Genomic DNA, 21,088 nt, shown 5'->3' on the forward strand with positions numbered 1-21,088 from the left:
GAAGCTTAAAAGTCCTCTTTCTGTTGCACTTTTGCACATCAGATGTCTATCTCATATTACTGGATGCAAACCACGTGTTAATACTGCTTCTGGAGAAAGTTGTTGTAGATGGGGGCAGGGACACCAGAAACAGTGGGTAATTCGTTGTTTACTGCAACAGATATTGGTCGTAAGGCATTGGAAAACATGGGCAGGGCTCTCACCAGAAGAACAAAAAGTGAAAAGGTGACAGATAAGACTAATGTATAAATTGACATTACAAACACGTACATGCACACACGCACCAAGACTCGGGCTTGGTGTAAAGATTAAGCAGGATTTTGGATTGTTAAAAAGCTACAACTGAGCTAATCCTTATGAATAAGGAGGAGAAAAAGAATTGGATGTGGTTGAATTTGGCCATTCAAAGCACGTAGATGAGAAGTTGCATTTATGAATGGGCAGTATAAATGTCCGACCTCTCTTTTCATTGTATATTTGTTTTTGTTTTATTTGCATTTAATTAATAAATAATAACAAATGTTGCTGTTGTTGTTATTTATTGTAGTAGCTTGGTTCACCTGACAGGCTATTCATGTAAATAACTTTTATGTGTTTCCAGAGTCAGCTGCGAAGATGGCACAGTGGAACCAATTGCAGCAGCTGGACACCCGGTATTTGGAGCAGCTCCACCAGCTCTACAGTGACAGCTTTCCGATGGAGCTGCGGCAATTCCTTGCACCCTGGATAGAGAGCCAGGACTGGTGAGCAACCAAACGTCTCAGAGTCTGTGCGCATTGGCCGGGTTTGAGCGAGGTCGTTCTCTTGCATGCTAGAACCCTTCCAGTCAGCCTTGAGGAAGATAAAGAAGGAAGTTTTGATAGAAACAGATTTTGTTGTACAGGACATGAAGGATGTTTTACAACACTTGATCAAGGCCAGCCGGCCTCCCCCTTCTCAGGGAAGCACCCAGTTCTTCAAACAATGGTCCAGAGGTCAGATATATATTGTGCAGAGTCAAATTAAGACACACTGAGGCCCTAAGCCATGTCAAGATTCAGAGGCCCCGTACCATAAAAATAAAGAGAGGGAAAGTATATATTATAATAAAAATGGTAACAAAAGGGTACCACCCAGCGTTAGGGTGGCGTTTGTAGTTAAATAGTGTTAGATAGCCTTCTCAGAAAATGTGTATAAAAGGATTAATAAAGTAAGTTGATGTGAACTTCTTTTAAATGGGCTCTGGTCTGCGCTTTTTCTTCGATACTAAATGCTGTGTTGCTACACTTTCTCTATATAAGGCAACTCTGCTGTAACTCTCACCACACTTTCCAACATATCTAAGCCAAAGCTAATAAATCTTCTTGCCAACGTATTTAGAGGTCCGTCATAATATCATGCTCTAAGCCATAGTTTACTTGGCTTGTTCCTAAATCCAGCACTGGTATCCGCTATGCAAATTGTGGTTCGACGGATGCTGTTGTGCTGCAATTCCCATCATGCCCTGTTAGCATGGTCAATGGTCTGGGATGATGGGAGTTGTAGGCTGTGCAAACTGACCTCCTTACATGTGGCTAAGCTCCTTCATTAGGCCATGCCATCTATGGAGGCTGGTGGCTCTGATATCAGTGGGAAGGTGAATCCGCTCTGGGTTTTAGTCAGAATGAGTCAGGACTCTAAATGAGCTGTGCAAGGTCTGAAACTGCCCCACTGTCATCGGATCCACCAGGCTCCACTGGGTGCTATCTATCAGTTTAAAGCCCACCTGGGAAAACTGTTTCTATTGAGGGTTCCCTCTGAGGTAATCTCTCAGGGACCACAGCTGGTAGGGGCAGAGCCAAAAACATGGAGGTTTCCCGCCTTTTTTTTCTTACAACTTGAATACCTTTTTCTGTCATTTTTTTTAACCACAAGTTGATTAATATTTTGTAGTGATGTTAGGGGCCAGACAAAATTTCTTAGGAGGTCAGATTTTGCCCAAAGGCTAGCAGTTGACGACCTAGATGCTTAAACCATTAGACTTCATTGTCACGTCATGATTTTCCAAGTGGGATCCTGTAATTTAACTTTTTTAAAAAATGCAATGCTGGAGATGGCTGGAATGTTGAGAGTTCTGAGTATTTCCCCTCCATGGGTGTTCACTCTTGAATTTCCGGAATGGTGATTACAAACCTCTCTGGAAATTCACAGAAACCACTTTTGCCTTTTGAAAACCATCAGAAGCTTCCTGAAATTAATTAAACAACCTTTGCAGAATTAGACTGAGAGGAGATTCTTGACTTCAGGGATCCTGTTCTAAAGGCTGTTCTGTAAATCTGTTTCCCTTCTCCTCTCTTTCCAACACCTGCTTCCCCATCTGTTCAGGGCCTATGCCGCCAGCAAGGAGTCCCACGCCACCTTGGTTTTCCACAACCTCCTGGGTGAAATTGACCAGCAGTACAGCCGCTTCCTACAGGAATCCAACGTTCTCTACCAGCACAACCTGCGGCGGATCAAGCAGTTCCTGCAGGTGGGGATGACGGGTAGAACTTGGTGTTGGGAGGCCTCATGATATGTGAGCCCATGAACACCAACCAAAGCATAAATGTTCCAGGCAGGAGGAGTGCCTGATGCCTGGGAATGATGGCCTTGGTCATCTTGAAACACACGTGCAAGAGAGAGAGAGAGAGAAGTGATTCCTTGCTCTGTCCTGTTTAGTCTCCTCTGTACAGTGGGTGGTTCCAGGTTGAATCCTTTACATTTAAAGAAGCTTGAAGTTGCAGGGAAATGACTCTTGATAACCATATTTGACATTTGGATATTTGACATGGTGGGACGCTGACCGAGAGAGAAGCTTGCGTGAGCTCCCACCCACCTAGTGTGTTTATGGCAGAGTTGACATTTGGTGGAAAAGCGGGATAGAAATTTAACAAATGAATAAAATAAACCAAGGGCCTCCTGACTCACAGCTCAGCCAGAGCAGTACATCAGCTACTTGTTGGGTTAAATGAACTGCTGATAAAACTTATCTAGTACTGCTTGTTGCATCATAGCCAGAGATTCTGAATGTGAGACAATCATTATGTATTAGCAAGCATTCCTTCCCCCCCACCCACCCCCAACCAGCTCATGCTTCATGCTTTTCTCAGAGAAACTCCACCAGGCTCTTTACAGCCAATGGATCTCTCCCAAGGAAGGTCATCTGCTCTGCCCACTTTGTGTTTTTTTCTTGAGGTGCAGCTCCAGGGAAGAAGCCTGTATCATCAGGCACACTCACACTACAGTGCCCAGCACATAACACAGACAAAAAATAGGAAGGAACCAAGTAGCCAAAAAGCAAAAGTGACCCACGATCACAAAAGGGCCTGTTTATTTTGTAGTGACAAGGAGGTTTTGACAGCACAGGTAGCCCCTGAGGAAGGAGTTAATCTGAAACATTGGGCAGGCTGGCACAAAATACATAGGCCCTTTTGTGATTTTGAGTCACTTTTGTTTGTTTTCCCAGCATTTAATGGTCAGTAGCAGCTGGAAGGTGGGGGGTGAGAGTGATGGACTTGCATCTAAGGTGCTCCCTCAACCACCATCTCTAGTAGCTGACAATGCCAGCGTCTTCACATTCTGCCAGGTCCTAACACAGGGGTGAAAGACTATTTCTTGGGTCACGGGCTGAATTGCCCATACCAGGCGCTCCATGGGCTGAATGACCTCAGTGGGTGTGGCCACACCACTTGACATCATGATGCACACCACCCATTTTACCTTTCCCCACTCTGAGAACAGAGAAATGGGCTTGGCAAAAAGTCTTGGCCAGTGCTGGGAAGAGCAGCTGCTCCTCCCAGCGATGACTAAGTCTTCTACTGCCAATGTCCCCACTGTTATCTCCAACCTCAGATTGGAGATAACAAATGGGGATTCCTCTAGGGGACAAGTTCCACCCCCTAGAGAAACCCAAGGAGTTTGTGTGGACCAAATGCAGAACCTCCACATGCCGGATTAGGCTTACAGGCTAGAGGTTTTGCATCCCTACTCTAAACAGATGCTGGAGTATTTGTTGAAACTTTTGTTATTGTGGAGAAGAATGCAGACTCTTTACATGTCATCAGAATTCAGACTGTGGCTTCCTGTTGTTGTTGTTGATGATGGTGGTGGTGGTGGTGATGGGCGCTTGCATTTTTTTTAAAAAAAGTATTCTAGCCAACCAGCATATGGTAATAGCATCTCAAGCTACAAGGAGAACAAAAATAAAACCAGGAAGCTAAACCAGTGAGCAAACATTCCTCTTGTCCCATTCTCTCCACCATACCCATACATGTGATGGATTGTAAACTTTGCTTTGAAAGCCAATCCTGGTGAAAAGTTGGATAAAAAAAATTAAAAGAAAAGAATTAATTTAGGAACCTTCAAAGCCATAAATTAGAGGTTGCATCCTTTCATGTCACATCTAATTGATCTTGCAGAATCTTAGACTCACAGCTTTTGTTTTTTAAAATAGCATGTTTCTAGCCCTCATGGATATTTAAAAACAACGTGGAAGCCAAGTAGGACATCTTTAAAACTTTGACACCAGAAGCAGGTTTGAATGGGCCATCTGCTGAGTTGAGGGGGTTGTCAAATTGTGATGCTCAGTAGAGATCCTCGTTCCTATTCTTGGTACCCACTTCCCACCCTTTGCCCCCATCATTCCTGTTTTGCCCTTGGCACTCCAGACAAAAGAGCTGCAAATGCTGTATTTTCCCAGCAGAGGAAGTCCCCAGCAGAGCCAAGGAAGTGAATGAAAAGTGCATGTGATTGGCACACACTATTCAGACAACAAAGCAGCAATGCAGAGTTCAGGATGTCAGATTGTGCACATGCACAGATCTGCTTAGAATGAAGTGTATTATTTGGAATATTGTAATATTCTGATGTTTTCAGTCCAAAAGGACTGTGAGAGTAGGTTACAGAAAAGTAAAACAATTAAAAACAAAAAATCCCAGTGTTGCCTATGGCTGGCTGGGGTATGCTGGGATCTGTAACCCAACACGTCTGGAGAGCACCAGGTTAGGAAAGGCTGAGTTAATAAGCAGTAGAGCAAACAGGGTGTCTCCACATTCAAAACAGAATTAAAAAATTAAAAAAAGTTTCAACTATCCACAAGATTTTTGGGAATTGGTTTAGCGATTTTCCTAATTCTAAGATGAAGCCAGACAATGACACTTGTGGACATATGTGAGAACAGTCTTATCAAGGCAGAATCTGTCTCCCTTTTTTGCTTCACCTGCCCCCTCCTTCCAAATCTAGGATGGAATAATCTAAAGTTATGGTCTGGGCAGCCCTAATATTCAGGTTAAGGAGATGCTGAGTCCTGAGCTGGGAACACGACCCATGCCTGGCTTATTTTAACTTTTACGATGACATCCAGTGGGACATAAATTCTCAGCTACTCTTGCTCGGCGCCTGGCATGTTTTCCACCAGCTGTTCTGAATCTGAAACCAGCACCCTCTGCCTTGCATGGAAGAGGAAGTCAATGCCCTGTCGCTATATTCTTTAAATCATGGGGGATAACTTAGCATTCGGGCTTTGGCGTAAGGGGCAACCTTCCTCCTTACTTTAACTCCTCACTGGAAACAACAACCTAGGAGCTCCCATGTGATGGGGAGTGGGAGCATACTGCTGAATTGCCGGTTTTGGTGGCACACAACCGGAGGACGCCCTCGCCATCATGTCCAGCCATTGAGCTTCCCAGAAACATGGCTGACATCCAGTCTCAGAGGGGAAAAGCTGGACTCGGTGGACTCAGGGTCTGATCCAGCATAGTGGTTCCTAGGAGTTGAAGGGGGCCGACTGGAAAGAGGGGTGAGGCTTGCCCTTGAAAATTTCACTGTGCATTGGCCCTGGCACCTGCCTGCGCATTTATTTGGTTTCTGATTCTCTTTACAGAGCAGGTACCTGGAGAAGCCGATGGAGATTGCCCGGATTGTGGCCCGTTGCCTCTGGGAGGAGAATCGGCTGCTGCAGACGGCAGCGACAGCGGCACAGGTGAGAGGTGGTGCTGTCTGCCTTCAGTTGTTTCCCTTGCTGTCCCTATCTGTTCCTGTAAGGCAGGGCTGGGCAACCCCCGAACCATATGTGGCCATCAGAGGCCACCTATGCGGCCTGTCACTGGTGCCCTGGCTCCCAATTCCCTCCTCTACTGCTGCTGCCACTGACATAATTGTGCAAGAGAAGAGGGTGTGTGGAGTTGACGCTCTCTCGGTGCCCTGTTTGCTAGCACAACTGGGGGAAATGCTGGGAAACACAGCAGGGGATGAGAATTGTCCCCCTGTGCTCTGTTTCCCAGCAGAATTGGGCTCCCATAAGGCCACCAAGCAGCTGTTTGCTGGGCTCTCAGGAGACTGATTCTGTGTTGAAACGAGGCGTGTGAAGAGAGCCAGTCAGCTTCCAGCAGAATTGAGAGAGGAGGAGGCACCAATACAGCATGCGTGGAGGAGAGTTTAAAACCTCCCCATCCCTATGTGCTGAGATGGGGCGGAGGGAATGTGCATGGAAGTCTGTGTGTGTGGGTAGGCAAATGGAGCCCCCACCCACTAGCCATTTCCCCATGTGGCTCTCGAGCTCCAAAAGGTTGCCCACCCCTACTCTAAGGCAGTTGCCAGCAAAGTCAGTGTAAAAACAAAGAGTAGGTGATGGATCTCCTTGACAGGTGTGTGTGTGTGTGTGAACACACCATGACCAACCCATGCTCCTCTGTGCCGTTATCTCAGATACCTCACTTTCTCCATGTCATCTTCTTGGCTGGAGACTCGATAGTTTCACTTTCAAACCACCACCACCCCACCGCACAAATCCACACAAGCATCCCTGGGATAGATGCTCCCATAGTAAATGTATTCCAGGTCTTAGTTCGCTTGTAAGCTGAGCAGCTAAGGTGCATAAAGCAGGAGATGGCAACTTCAGGACGTCTAAGGATTATTTCCCTGTCTCAGTCCCGCACAGGCTGAAACACTTCCGCACAGGTGCCAACAAAATAAAAATGGCATCTCTGGTGGTTACAGAGAAATGAAGACATCAACATCAACTTGCAAATAAGCTAATTTTGACCCTTTTGGTGCTCCGTAGCCACTATGGATGGCTTGTTCTTTGTTTTTTCCATACACAGAAAATGTTTTCAAAACATTTGTTTTCCCAAAAATGAATTTGGGGTTGCAGTGGGCCACGTATTGCCCACCCCTGGCATTAAGAGAGAAACATGCTGCTCTGGTGGAGGTGAGGGGGGAAACTGATCCAAAGAGTTTTGCCTGTGTCTGACATTGAGCAGCTCAATCACTTCATGCAGAGAAGACTCTCCCTCCTCACCCCCTGTTCACGTACGTGCGCATGTGTGTGCGCGCGCGCACACACACACACACACATACTGTGAGTCAAAAAGCCCTCTGCAAGCTTCCTCAACTTGGAGCCCCCCCCCCCCCCCCGATATGTTGGCCATGCTGTCCAGGGATTGTGGAAGTTGTAGTCCAAGGGCTCTGGGTTGGGGAAAGGTTTCCCGGCATCTCAGCCTGTGCCAGGAATGGGTTAATGGAGACAAAGTTGCTGGCATGTTAGTCTCTGCTTAGTTCCAAATATGTCTCCTATTTAAAAACTAGATGTTGACCAGATAGAAATATTATTTTCCCATTGTCTCCCTTGAAATAGATGAGATCCAGCTGTATGGGCAGTATTTCAGGCCATTTGCTAAAAAAAAAAAAATTAAAAATTAAAAACTTTTTTTAAAAAACAACTTTTTAATAGAAACTTGGCAACATTTCAATCCATCTGTAAGAGATTATACCTTTTATCTGTTTCTAAGAACTCTTACTCATGTATTGACTTGTAACTCTCATGGTGACATGAGAAAATTAAGGAAATTTTCATGGAATTGCAATTATATCCTGCTCTACTTAGAACGGATATTGGGAGGAAATGTCACAGAGAAATGGAACAATGGCATTTGAATAAACTGGTGTTTCAGATTGAAGAAATTATCTAAGATTTAACCATAATCTTGATGAGGATTTTTCAGGTTAATATCTCATTTTAATTTTCCTGTGTTACAATTTAGGAAACATCAAAAGCAGTAATAAGAGGCATATTTGTTTTGAATGAGCTCTTTCTTATAAAAGAAAAGAGAGCAAAATGTAATAGAGAGATCATCCTAGATTAAACAGTTGGAGAAAACATGATCTGGGGAAGTTTATAAAGAGCCAGAAAGAAAAGGAAAAGCATTAAATTTTGTTAAATTGCATTCAGATGTAGGAAATCTTACACTTTCATAAACAAAAGGTGTTTCAAAAAAGAAATAAACTGGACAAACCATTTGTTACTTTACTGAAATTATACAAAGTAAAAACCTAGTTCCTCCACTTAAAAAAAACACACAAATGTTTAAATACTCCTAAGGCAATTTTAGGAGACCGTAACTGTTATACAGTGTAACCCTATGCATGCCTACTCAGAAGTAAATCCCATTAAGTTCATTGTTTCAGAGAATCCACCAGAAGAGAATATTTTAGCTAAATGAATGGCGAGGATGTAATTTGGAAAAGATAAGGATAGAATGGCAAAAATATGTTTGGTTCAAATAGGTACTTAGGTATATGGAACGCTTCTAATTAGAGGAGCTAATGCAATCCAACCATAATAAATATATGCAGGAAATGCAGGAAGATGTAATTAGATGGATTATTTTGTTAGAGTTAGAGAAGGTCAGCAATTATACAACATGTTTATTGAAAATTGGAGCATTTTTATTCTATATTGGGTTTAGTATCATTTACAATTTGGGGAGCAATTTAAAATTTTGTATGAGTTAGGGCAAAATTGCTTTTCTAATTATTTTGAAACCAACTTCCTCCTGTTCTTTGTTAATTTTCTATAAAACAGCATAAATAGCTAAAGTCTTAGAATCATAGAATAGTAGAGTTGGAAGGGGCCTATAAGGCCATGATTTTTAATATGTGATTGGAGCAGAGATAAAACATTCAATCACATACTAAAAATTATTAAAAAGCCAAGTGGAATAAATACATTTTCTGCCTGCCTAACTGCCATCAGGGATGGGGCTGGTCTCACCTTCTTTGGGAGAGAATTCCAGAACCAGGGTGCTGTCACAGAAAAGTCCCTGCCCCACATTTCCTCCAATCAAAACATTTTGGTGGTGCGACATAACAGGGCCTTCTGTATAATGCTTTTCCTTCTTGTCTTCTCCCCCACCCCACCATTCCCCTTCCCTGCTGTACTGCAGCAAGGAGGGCAGGCAAACCATCCTACAGCTTCCGTTGTAACAGAAAAGCAACAGATGCTAGAGCAACACTTGCAAGATGTGAGAAAGAGGGTGCAGGTAGGTGGAGAGGCCACGCTCTTGCTTCCTTAGTCCCAACTTTCCAATTTGTTCCAGCATTGTAACCCCGGACAATTTTTCTGATTGTCTTGAAGGACCTGGAGCAAAAGATGAAAGTGGTGGAAAACCTCCAGGATGACTTTGACTTCAACTACAAGACTTTGAAGAGTCAAGGCGGTGAGTTGGAGCTTGTTGGAAGCGCCTGGCAACAAGAAAGATTTATCCATCGCAGACAGTTGACAGGTGGAGAAACTTCCACCTGCAGCCTCAAGTCTTGGGCAAAAGGGAACTCATTCAACAATCAAAGGCAGAGGGAACTTTTGCAGAGGCTCGAGTTCTTACTAGGAACTTGAAATTGAGACCCATAGTCTCCTGGATTTGCCATACATAGGGCTATGTGTGATTTGTGTTTCAAAAAGTTTGCAACCCGAATACCTTCTAAAAATGTGCATATATTTGTTTTCATAACTTACTTGAGGGGTAAGCAACCTGATAGTCTCCAGCTTTTTGGACTACAGCTGTCAACATCACTGATCATTGGTCATGATGGCTGGTGGTGATGGGAGATTTCAATCAAAACATCTGGAGGGCATCAGGTTGCCAATCGCTGACATACTCTGTGGCAATAAGCTGTGCAGCGGACTGCAACCTTATCCACTGGCCACTCGATTTCCCTGCCCAGGTCCTCGCTGGTGGCTGAGGATTCTCTAGACACAGCCTGTGCATTTCTCAGCATAATAAATAAATAAATACCTTCATAACTGTAAGGACTGAAACTGAACATTTTTCTTAAGTAACAGGTGGAATTCAGCATCAAATATTTATGCTCCTTTTCTTCTGTGTCTGTTGATAAGCAAGATGTCGCTTTGGAGAAGCCTTTGTAATTCTTCTTCAGCAATGCGACATCTAACAGCCTTACAAATTGCACTTAAAATGACTTTTTTTTAAAAAAATTATGAAGCGTGTCTTTAAAAAAAGGTGCTGTACAAAACTCATGAACAGACAGGGCCTGCCTGATGGTCTTACAAGGGAAGGACCGTAATTCAGTGATAGAGCCACATGCTGTGCATGCAAAAAGTCCCAGTTCAGGTAGGAATGGGAAAGACCCCTGAGTGAGAATCAGCAAGTACAGATAGATAGATAGATGCAAGTAGAGCAATAATAGAAAAGGAGCGATAATAGAAAAGGAGCAATAATAAGGAGCAATAATAGGAAAGGAGCAATAATAGAAAAGGAGCAATAATAAGGAGCAATAATAGGAAACAGCACGGAAATAGAATAGAGGAGAAATGCAGTGTTTGTCAAACACCGAGGACCAGAAGCATGTAAAGACTGATTTCTCTATACTCCCCAGAGATGAAAGATGGGCAGGAGCTAGAGAATGAATACTTTTGAAGGTAAGTTACAGGTTCTTAAATTGAACGTGAGGGAAAAGGTAACCATTGAAAAAACCCAAATCCAAAGCAAAAAAAACCCACCACATGGACATGCAGAAACAACTAAGTTGGCAATAGAGTGCTAAACAGGCGCACGATGCTTATTTACCTGAAATAAGAATTAGGGTTGCCATGTAAAGTTGTGCAAGAAGTTACACAACTTCAGGTGTTGTTGTAATCCAAGAAGTTACAAGAACACTGAATTCTAAAGCATTTCCTCTTCTTTCCTCCCCTCAGACATACAGGATATGAATGGGAACAACCAGGCGGTGACGCGGCAGAAGATGCAGCAGCTGGAGCAAATGCTCTCGGCGCTAGATCAGATGCGGAGGGTAAGGGTTGACTTGTGAGAAGGCTCCCTCCCCTCATTTCTCCTCCTCTTAGGCCCTTTCTACACCTAAGGATTATCCCAGGCAAATGGAGGGGTCGTCCCTGCCTGCTCCCGGGATCCCCTGTGTGTCATTTGCATGCACAGGAATGATCCTGGGATGATCCCTGGAAAAAAGGCAGGTGCAGAAATGGCCTTCTACTCTTCTTCAGTTTCAGGCACCCTCAGCTGAACTGTCCAGGGCTTTGCGGTAGCACCACTGCACTCACAGTAGTCTGCTTTCTGCACTCCAGAAAGGCAAACAATACAGGGACACGTCCAGTTTTGCAGCTCGTGGGCTCTGGAGAAGAGTGTCGGGCTTTGGCAAAGTTGAACATATTCATCACTGAAGCTCATAGCAAGCAGAGCGGGAGATGCCCATTGGGCATTGCCTCTCTAACAGGGCTGAGTCACGCAAGCAGTGTCCCATTGCTGGGTGATTCACTGCTGAACGTATGAACTGGTTCCATTTAAAACGTTTGGGGTCCAGACTTAGTCATACTTACAGCAGACCCGTTGAAATCAGTGGGACTCAAGTCATGGTCAACTTGAATCTCATTGATTTCAGTGCATAGAACCTTAAGTACGACTTAAGTCTGGATCCAGCCCGTTATGTTTAAGGTGGTTTCGGTTGATACAAAAGCTCTGTCTCTAGCGTTCCTCTCTTTCTCATGCAAATGTTCGCTATTTTTGTGTTCCTTGAATGATGAGTGTATATGGGTGCTTCCAGAATAGTTGACGGAGGGGGGTTCATGGGGAAAGGTTGGGGAGTTGCTAAAGTGCATAATTTAAAGAGGGGGGGATGTGATTTTAAGAGCTTGACATAGTGGTTTGGCAGGGAACAGTAGTAAATTTTGAAGTGCAAGCGCTCATCGTAACAGTCCTCATAGCCGCGCCCCCAAGGGGAGTCCAGAAATGCAGGCAGCTCAACAAGTTGATCCATGTCAACAAGTTCTAGCCATTTGCATCTCGAGCGGGTCTTTTGTAAAGCTGTAATGGGTCTTAATTGTCCATTCAAGACCAAGTCAGCCCAAAATACTTGTGCGTTATAAATCGTTGCTGGGGCAATTCATCCCACCCACCCCCAACTACTGTAAGGATTATAGCTAAACTCAGAGGAGACAGGGCATTCTGAGGGAGTGGGGTGAGGATGGTGGCAGATCGTGTCAATGTTCCTGCTAATCCAAAAGTGCTGGTGCTGCTGCATCCCTGTGAGCTCTGCTGCACTACATCAGTGGCAGGGAAAGAATAGGAGAGGGGGCTATTAAGGAGAAAGGATTGGCAACGTCTAAAGAAGAATAGAAGGTAGAGGATCAGGTAGCTGGAGCACACGTCACTGAAAGGACTTGGAGGACCGTTTTCCCATTGGGTTTGTCCACATGGAGATGGGTTTGCACTTTTTGCTGCAGGATTGTAAGCCAGCCTTCTCCAACCTGGAGCCTTCCAGATGTGTTAGACTACAACTCCTAGTTGCAGTTGGACACATCTGGAGAGCACCAGGTTGGAGAAGGATGATACAAGCAGCCTGGAGTATCTCTTCTAAGACAGAAAGCACAGGGTATGCGTTATCCAAATGAATGAAGCAGTAGAGAGCCCTCCGTGTGCCTGTTCCTTCCTTGCTTAGGGGATTGTAAGTGAGCTGGCCGGGCTCCTTTCGGCCATGGAGTACGTGCAGAAGACGCTGGTTGACGAGGAGTTGGCTGACTGGAAGAGGAGGCAGCAGATCGCGTGCATCGGTGGCCCACCCAACATCTGTCTCGACCGCCTAGAGAACTGGTGAGAGCTTGCTGGCTGGGCTGCTCATCTGTTTTTTTGGGCTGGTCGGCCTGTTCTCTTTGCACAATGTTGCAGAATGAGAGTTTGGTTTCTTTCTAATATGCCTCAGAGCAGGAGAGATGGTGTTGGTGTTGCAGTGCATGGAGTGGTTAATTATCCTATTGTGGAGGATCAAACAGGGAGGGCTGTCGAAAGTGCAGTTTCCCTATAGGGGAAAGTTTCTCCGTTGCAAGAGGAGGAGACACAGCGCACATGCACCCATTTAAGATCTGATCCCTGGAGATTTGCTGCTCCTCAGAGGGGACAATATCAGGGTTAGATCTGGGATGAGGAACCTGTGGCTCTCCGGATGTTGTTGGACCACTGCTCTCATCATCCCTGACTATTGTCCATGTTGCCTAGGGCTGAGGAGAGCCTGACCCCCACTGATGGCCCAACTCCTATGGATCAGGTTGGAAACCAGAAGATGGCAGTTCTAAGTTCAAGCCATAGCTGATCAAATGAAATGTTGAGATAAGGTTGGGTTAACATTTTATCGGCTTCAGCTGGTTCACCAGCTACGGCTTCGCCTGGACAGGGATAGCTTGGCCACGGTGGCACAAGCATTAGAAACTTCAACACCTGAGTTACTGCAGTGCGCTCTGTGTGGGACTAGTGCAGAATGTAGCAGCTTAGCTGTTGTCCGGAGTTGCCCCTTTTCAGCCCCTTTGCTGAGGGAACAGCACTGGCTGCCTATTTGCTACTGGGCCAGGTTTAAAGTTTTGGTACCAGTGTACAAAAGCCCTAAATAACATGGGACCAGGATACCCGATAGAGCACTTTCTCTGTTGCCAACACGACCAGTCGCTGAGGGTCATCAGAGGGCATGATCCTGGTGGTTCCACATGGGCCTAAAATGTTCACAGCTCCAAAAGCTTTGGATGTGGAGCGGTATATAATTATTGTCAATAAAATTAATGAACATGGTTGGGTGCTTTTTTTTTTAATAAATAAAAAATCCCAGTTGTGCTCAGCTCCCTTCTTCTCCCTTGTCCCAGGATAACGTCCCTGGCCGAGTCGCAGCTTCAGACACGTCAGCAGATCAAGAAACTTGAGGAGCTCCAGCAGAAGGTCTCCTACAAGGGCGACCCCATCGTTCAGCACCGGCCCTTGCTGGAGGAGCGCATCGTGGAGTTATTCAGGAACCTCATGAAGAGGTGTTGCCTGTCGTTCTTTTGTGTGGGGAAGCACAGCCCTGTGCGGGTGGTGGAGGAGGTCTGGGTCAATTTTGCATGTGTTCATTCATAAGCTCATACAGTCCCGCTCCGGCATCACTCTGGTTTTTTGTTTTTTTTAATGCATCAAAGTCCAAATTGGTTTTGTGCACATTTCCCCCTAAAAGGCACTTTCTTTTACACATTTTTCCTAAAAGACCCTTTCTTGAATGCATTTTTCCTAAAAACAACAACACTTTCTTTTATACATTTCCCCCCAAAATATGCGTTTTGATATGCATCTTGGTCCTATTTTTTTCAGCTGCATCACAAAACTCGAAGTGTGAAAGCCAAAGGATAACTGTGTTCTGATCTATGTATTATTCCAAGAAATGCGAATTAGATTGGTTTGTTTAAAAATGCAGACCAAACGAAATTCTCCGGCACCCTTAGTTGCATGGATACATCTTGGAGCCTTTTGCTGAGACTGGAAGTTTTGGCAGCCACCTCTCCCCACCCCACCCACACCCCAATTGCCATGACTCTCTTTTCTCTCTCCTTGTAGTGCATTTGTGGTGGAGCGGCAGCCCTGTATGCCAATGCACCCAGATCGTCCACTGGTGATCAAAACTGGGGTTCAGTTCACAACAAAAGTCCGGTAAGTTGTTGCCTGCATTCTTATATAGATACATTTAGAGTGGGGGAGAGAGTTGAGAATGAGGTAGCTGTAAGCAAGCCTGTGTACATTCTCTGGTTAAAATTCTGCATTGGGGTAAGCTAAATTCTGCACCAGAAAAGCTAAGTTCTGCAACTTGAATAAATTACGCAGGTAAATTTCCTTGGTTTTCAAAACATATTCCAGTACTGCAAGGCTTGGGGAGGGGCAGAGAGCTATGCAGACCCCACCAGTCATTGCCCAGACATTTTCAAGCCTATTGCTGCTGCCATGAGGTCCAACAACTTGCTTTTTTAAACAATGATATTTTCAAGTCGCTGAATCCACGCTCAGTGCCTAGTTCTGCATTTGCACAGCAAAACTGAAGAATTGTGGGACACATACAGCGGTGCTTAAAATGAATCTCTCTTGTTAGATGACTGGCAGTATGCAATGAAACTAGTATCAGTTTCTGCTTGATGTTATCCCAGCGCTCTTGCCAAAGGCAACAGTTGCTCAGCTGTTTGCTCCCAATCTAGCCCTGTCTGGAACAAATAGATAGCAGACAAAGGGTGTTTATGTTTGTGTGTGTGTGTGTGTGTGTGTGTGTGTGTGTGTGTGTGTGTGTACACACACAAGAGTGTGTCTTCAAAAGCTAATGCTTGCTTTGGCTTCTACAGGTTACTGGTTAAGTTTCCTGAGCTGAACTACCAGCTGAAAATCAAAGTCTGCATTGATAAGTAGGTTCAAACGCTTTTCTTCAGCAATCTGGGGGGGCGGGGGGTGGCCTCTCCGGCTGCAGGCCTTTTCTGAAGTTTGTGTTGTGCAACATAAGCTCTCCCTCCCGTGCACTTCCTCCTGATCTGACTGCGCCCCTCTTTCTCTCCTCCTGCAGGGATTCTGGTGAGGTGGCTGCCCTCCGGGGGTAAGTTTGAAGCATTGCATCCTGTTGCAATATCACATCTATTTAAAATGCAGCCCTTGACTTCCAAATGTGTCCTTGCTGTGTTGTTGTTGTTGTTGAAAGTTATTGTTGCTATTGTTATTATAAATGCTTAAACACTCTAAAGGCATTCCTCCCCCCCTCCCCCCTCCTATTTTGTCCATCAAGGTCTCGGAAATTTAATATCCTCGGCACAAACACCAAGGTGATGAACATGGAGGAATCCAACAACGGTAGTCTCTCTGCAGAGTTCAAGCATTTGGTGAGCAGCGTCACTTCACTTCTCTTTCCCCCTGAACATAATGCAGCACCATGGTTTAGTGTGATACGCATGAGCTGCAGCAAGCTTTGGACTTGTGCACACTCTCCCCTTCCCTTCTCCTTTCTTTCTCCAGTGCAGCTGCCAGAACTTCACTGCCATTTTGGATTAACCGCAGTTTAGTGTTACATCTAAACCCTAACCTGTGATTAGTCTTAACTATGGTTAGTGGAATCAAGACAGCTTCATAAACTTAAAATAGAATCCCAATTAGAGTAGACTCATTGAAATGAATGGGACTTAAGTTAGCCATGGCTAAATTAAATCCCATTCATTTAAATGGCTCTAGTCTAAGTAGGACTTTAGTTGGATTCTACCCAAAGGATTGATGTTGGATTCTTTCCCCTAACCACAGTTGTGATTAACCAGTTTGTCTGGGTTCAGATGACATGGCAAGGTGAGGCTAAGGAAAACTGGAAGCAAAAGCTTCCAGACTCCTTCAACCGGCTGCACCAGAAGAGGGAGTGTGCAAGACCAAGGCTCGCGTAGACTCATTCTCATAATGCTAAACTATTTGGGTTTTTTAGAAAATTGTTTAGTGTACTGTCTGAATCAGGCTGCAGTGTCTAATTCCTCGTTTTTTCACCCACAGACACTGCGGGAACAGAGATGTGGTAATGGTGGAAGAGCAAATTGTGATGTGAGTACCCCATCACACTATTGATGTGAAATTCAAATAATTTATAGTAGTAGTTACTTGCGTAGCTCCAATGTGATGTGCTAGTAGCAGAAATCTTTCCTCTGGGCCTCTCCCTTTTTTCTCTGTTTCAATCCCACTCCCAAATCCATTAAAGCTTTACTTTGGTACCATATTTCTTTGATTGCAAGACGCCATCGATTGTAAGACGCACACTAATTTCGGTACCACCAACAGAAAAGAAAACCTAAGACACACCTGCGATTCTAAGACGCACCCCGTTTTTAGAGATGTTTATATGGGAAAAAAGTGTGTCTTAGAATTGAAGAAATACGGTACCTTCCAGAGCTGTTTGGGCCTTTATCTTTATCTAAAATGTTTACAGTCAAGGATCTCCTGTAAAACAGGGGGGAAAAACCCACCCAACACTGTGGAAGGGACGGTGGCCAATGTCAGGTCTGACTGCATTTAAACTGCTTTTTAGCCCTGAGGCCCTTTCACTTGTCTTTCATCTTAACCGTACCACACCAGCGTGGTTGCAAAGCCAAAATGAAACAAGAATTGCAAGTTTTCCAAAGGGCTAAAAGCACTACTTAGACCGAGGATTTTAAAATATTTCCCTTGCCACTTCCTCCTCAGGCCTCTCTCATTGTCACAGAAGAGCTCCATCTCATCACCTTTGAGACAGAGGTTTACCACCAAGGTCTGAAGATTGACTTAGAGGTGAGCCCTGCAGATATCCTGAGTTGTATTTACTCAGCTTTACCCCAACTCCTTTATGGCAGTTAGTTTGCAGCTGGTGAGGGAATCTGCCCCGCAAGAGACATTCTCTTGCTGTCATGGTGTGGTGTGGTGGTCTTGTTGGATGCTTGCAGTGAGCAAATCTGGAACATCATTTGCATAGAAGGTAACACTCACGTCAGAGCTTTCCTGACACTCATTCAAGAGCTCATCTTATAATGGTGGGTGCAGATCCACACGTATATTCGCTTTGTGCTTACAGACCTCCCCTCTCAATTGAAATGAACAGAATGGCCCATCTGTGTGTGCACTAGAATGCATGTAGATGGCTGAGGATCAAGGTGTTGATTTGTGTTAAATCTACCTCTAAAATGTGGACCCAAAACCTTGAAAACCCAGACTGTCAACATCCATGAAAATGAGCTTGGAAAATTGGGGCAGACCAAAACAATAATTTTGAACTCTAGTGGGGTAACTCCTGTTAATGCAAAAACAACTGCATTTACACTGCTCATTGCATGCCCACTTGTTGATGCCAAAGCTGCTGGATCATTTCATCACACAGTTGGAAGGGATCCCATGAGCCCTCCTGCATTTTGTGATGCAATGAGGACTAGAGTCTTGATGGCTTCGTTCCTTTGAACAAGAATGGAATTGAGGTCTTGCGAGTGTTCTCTCTTGCCCAACAGGGTCAGTGCATACTGTAAAGAAAGGGAAAGAGAAGTTTGCCTGTGCTCAGAACAACTGTCTTTCCTTCCCATAGACCCACTCGCTTCCTGTTGTGGTGATCTCCAACATTTGTCAGATGCCCAATGCCTGGGCGTCTATCTTGTGGTACAACATGCTGACAAACAACCCCAAGGTACGCTGAGCTTCCCAAACCTCACAGGGAGGGAGGGGGGAGAGAGAGAGAGAGAGAGACCTTGTTTCTCTTAATTCCAAGTCATGAGTGTTTCCTCTCTTGGCAGAACGTGAACTTCTTCACCAAGCCGCCCATCGGCACCTGGGACCAGGTGGCCGAGGTGCTCAGCTGGCAGTTCTCTTCGACCACCAAACGGGGGCTCAGCATAGAGCAGTTGACGACACTCGCTGAGAAACTCCTGGGTGAGCAACTTCTTCCCCTTCTTCCATGTGCAGGGTTCACATGTTGGATTCCGGGAAGCCAAAATATTAGCATTCCAACTTTTTGGATAAGTTTTTCTAAAAAATCAACAAATCCCAGGCAAGCTGTTGCGGTTAATGTGTTCCTTTTGATTTCTTCACTCGCTTTTCTGAGTTCCTTTCCTTCAAGGGAGAAACTCAAGGTGGTATACGTAGTTTCCCCCACCCCCAAACGCACACACCATTTTTATTGTAAACCTGTAAAGTAGGGGGGAAATCCAAAATCCATAGTTGGGCAATGCTTTAATTAGGGCCAACCAAAATTCCACACTTTTGTGTGAGTTTTCAGATTCTCCATAACTCTTCTTCCGACTACTTTTGGGGTGGTTGTTTTTCCTGTGAGGTAGGTTGGGCTAGAGCTACTGACTGGCCCAATTAACCCCAAGTATCTCCATGGCTGAATGGGGATTTGAACCTGGGTCTGCCCAGCCCTAGACTGACACACTAACCATAATGACTCTCTCTAATCTCTCTTTTCCCTCCTCACTCCAGGGCCAGGCGTTAATTACTCTGGATGTCAGATAACCTGGGCAAAGTTCTGCAAGGTAAGGGATTTCAGAAGGCTATCTAGCATCGGAGCCACCAGCCTCCATTGGGTTAGACAAGGTGTTGGGGCCCAGAATAGATCTGCCATTTTGCTGATGTGGCTCTCCTTTGCCTTTCTCTCTGCAGGAGAATATGGCCGGCAAAGGGTTCTCTTTCTGGGTTTGGCTGGACAACATCATCGACCTGGTGAAGAAGTACATCTTGGCACTCTGGAATGAAGGGTGAGCATGTGCCAGAAATGCCACTGCCGTTACCAACATCTCCACTCCTGAGTTTCTGGCTGCCTGATTACTTTTCACCAGTAAAATGCCTTCTTAATGGTGACCCTTCTGAGGCTTTAGAAGGGGAAAGTTCTCAGCCTTTAGGGCCAAAACAGACATGATTTTCTGCATTGAACAGATGGCCCTAGAAAGGGGTGAGCAGAAGGTAGCTCTCCATCATATGTTTTGGACCTCCTCTCAGAAGCCTTTGCCAGCATGGCTAATGCTCAGGAATGCAGGGAATTGAAGTCCAAAGTATCTGGAGATGTACTTTCTGTCTACTCATGGCCTGTAGGCCCCCTCCAGCTCCATGTTTCTACAAGTCTTTATTTTGAAAACGGGTGACGATGCCAAGCCGTACTTCTTCTGCTTCCTCTTCAGGTATATCATGGGATTCATCAGCAAAGAACGGGAGAGAGCAATCCTGAGCACAAAGCCACCGGGCACTTTCCTGTTGCGTTTCAGTGAGAGCAGCAAGGAGGGTGGAATCACCTTCACGTGGGTAGAAAAGGACATCAGTGGTAAGGAATACAATCTTGATAAGTTGCCTTATGTGTAGAGCATCTAAAGAACTTCTAATCATGCGTGTTTTAGTCGATTAATCAATCTAATCGATTGATCGACCCCACCTTTTTACCAAAACATCACACTCAAGGTGGCTGACAAAACATATGTTTTGGGGTTGTTGTTGTTTTGTTATATGGGTATATGTATTTCTGAACCAAGAAGCATATTTTTTTTCTGTTTTTAATGATGTGCCCATGTGACAAAGCAGAGGCATCTTAGAAGAGGAACTGCTCCTATGTATGAGGGAAGGGAGAATGCCTCTTAAGATAGTGCTTGCCATCAGCAGCTTTTATTAGTGTACATACTGTATATATCTACTTCCCAACACATTCATCAATAATAAGTACTTTAAAAACTTATATTAATCTAGTCATACTTGTATTACATTCTCAGAGTCCTTGGTCCAAGGTCCTCTTTACTCTCTACAAAGTCTTAATGCAAATGTCTTTCCCATTCCTGTTTAGTTCCCTTAACTAGATGGCAGAGATTAAGGCCTTCTCTACACCAGGCTTTTACTGTGTGCTCATGATGCGTCATTCATGGTAGTTTGCGGGTCCTTTACATGACATTGTCAATCTCCAGGGCCTCTAATGCTTTCTGGCCATTAGTACAGCTTTTTTTCTTAATGAGGAAAATGCAGCAATAAATTTTAATTGTGCTTTGAAGCATTCCAGCAGCTCGTGTAATTGTGCAATTCCACTATACCTCAGCGCCATTTAGTGGGTGTATACTGAAACATATAGAACTTTCAGAGAAAGGAAATCCCCCCAAAAAAGTATGTGTAAAGGAGCCAAGCATAATCCCACAAAGAATCCAGAAGCAGAAACCCTGGTAAAGGTGCAGGATAAAAGCCTAGTGTAGAGAAGCCCTGATCTTCGGACCTTCTGTTTGCCAAGCATATGCTCTACTACTCTGGCAACTTACTTCTTGCAAAAGCTGTACCAGTCATTAACATTGTATTCCAGACAGCCTCCTCCTAAATAACATTCATGGATGTTTACTGACATCATAGTGGCTCAGCCAGGGCCTGTCACCTATTTTAGGTTAGTCAGAAGATTTGGAATTTTGAGAGAGTCGTGTTGTGGGCACTCTCAAAAAATGGCTGCATGGTGGGGTGGAGGGTCTTGCCCATTCACAAAATGGCTGCCATATTGAGCATGACCCAACAACACA

General features: G+C 44.7%; 1 protein-coding gene across 4 annotated transcripts in view; it reads left to right on the plus strand.

Annotated features, from left to right (window-relative positions):
* The window catches only part of STAT3 (signal transducer and activator of transcription 3), a 284,749-nt gene that overhangs the window by 258,266 nt on the left and 5,395 nt on the right, over positions 1–21,088 (plus strand). For all 4 annotated transcript variants that reach the window (XM_063138754.1, XM_063138753.1, XM_063138756.1 and 1 more), the window contains exons 2-20: positions 602–743; positions 2,344–2,488; positions 5,879–5,977; positions 9,219–9,314; positions 9,410–9,491; positions 10,988–11,082; positions 12,742–12,893; positions 13,931–14,089; positions 14,652–14,744; positions 15,422–15,481; positions 15,637–15,666; positions 15,853–15,946; positions 16,596–16,643; positions 17,280–17,363; positions 18,145–18,243; positions 18,350–18,485; positions 19,035–19,087; positions 19,215–19,309; positions 19,730–19,869. In XM_063138754.1, the coding sequence (XP_062994824.1) occupies positions 616–743; positions 2,344–2,488; positions 5,879–5,977; positions 9,219–9,314; positions 9,410–9,491; positions 10,988–11,082; positions 12,742–12,893; positions 13,931–14,089; positions 14,652–14,744; positions 15,422–15,481; positions 15,637–15,666; positions 15,853–15,946; positions 16,596–16,643; positions 17,280–17,363; positions 18,145–18,243; positions 18,350–18,485; positions 19,035–19,087; positions 19,215–19,309; positions 19,730–19,869 (1,888 nt within the window). In that variant the 5' untranslated portion in view covers positions 602–615. The remainder of the gene's footprint in view (positions 1–601; positions 744–2,343; positions 2,489–5,878; positions 5,978–9,218; positions 9,315–9,409; positions 9,492–10,987; positions 11,083–12,741; positions 12,894–13,930; positions 14,090–14,651; positions 14,745–15,421; positions 15,482–15,636; positions 15,667–15,852; positions 15,947–16,595; positions 16,644–17,279; positions 17,364–18,144; positions 18,244–18,349; positions 18,486–19,034; positions 19,088–19,214; positions 19,310–19,729; positions 19,870–21,088) is intronic.

The sequence above is a fragment of the Elgaria multicarinata genome, chromosome 11 (genome assembly GCF_023053635.1).
Source record: "Elgaria multicarinata webbii isolate HBS135686 ecotype San Diego chromosome 11, rElgMul1.1.pri, whole genome shotgun sequence".
NCBI lineage: Eukaryota > Metazoa > Chordata > Lepidosauria > Squamata > Anguidae > Elgaria > Elgaria multicarinata.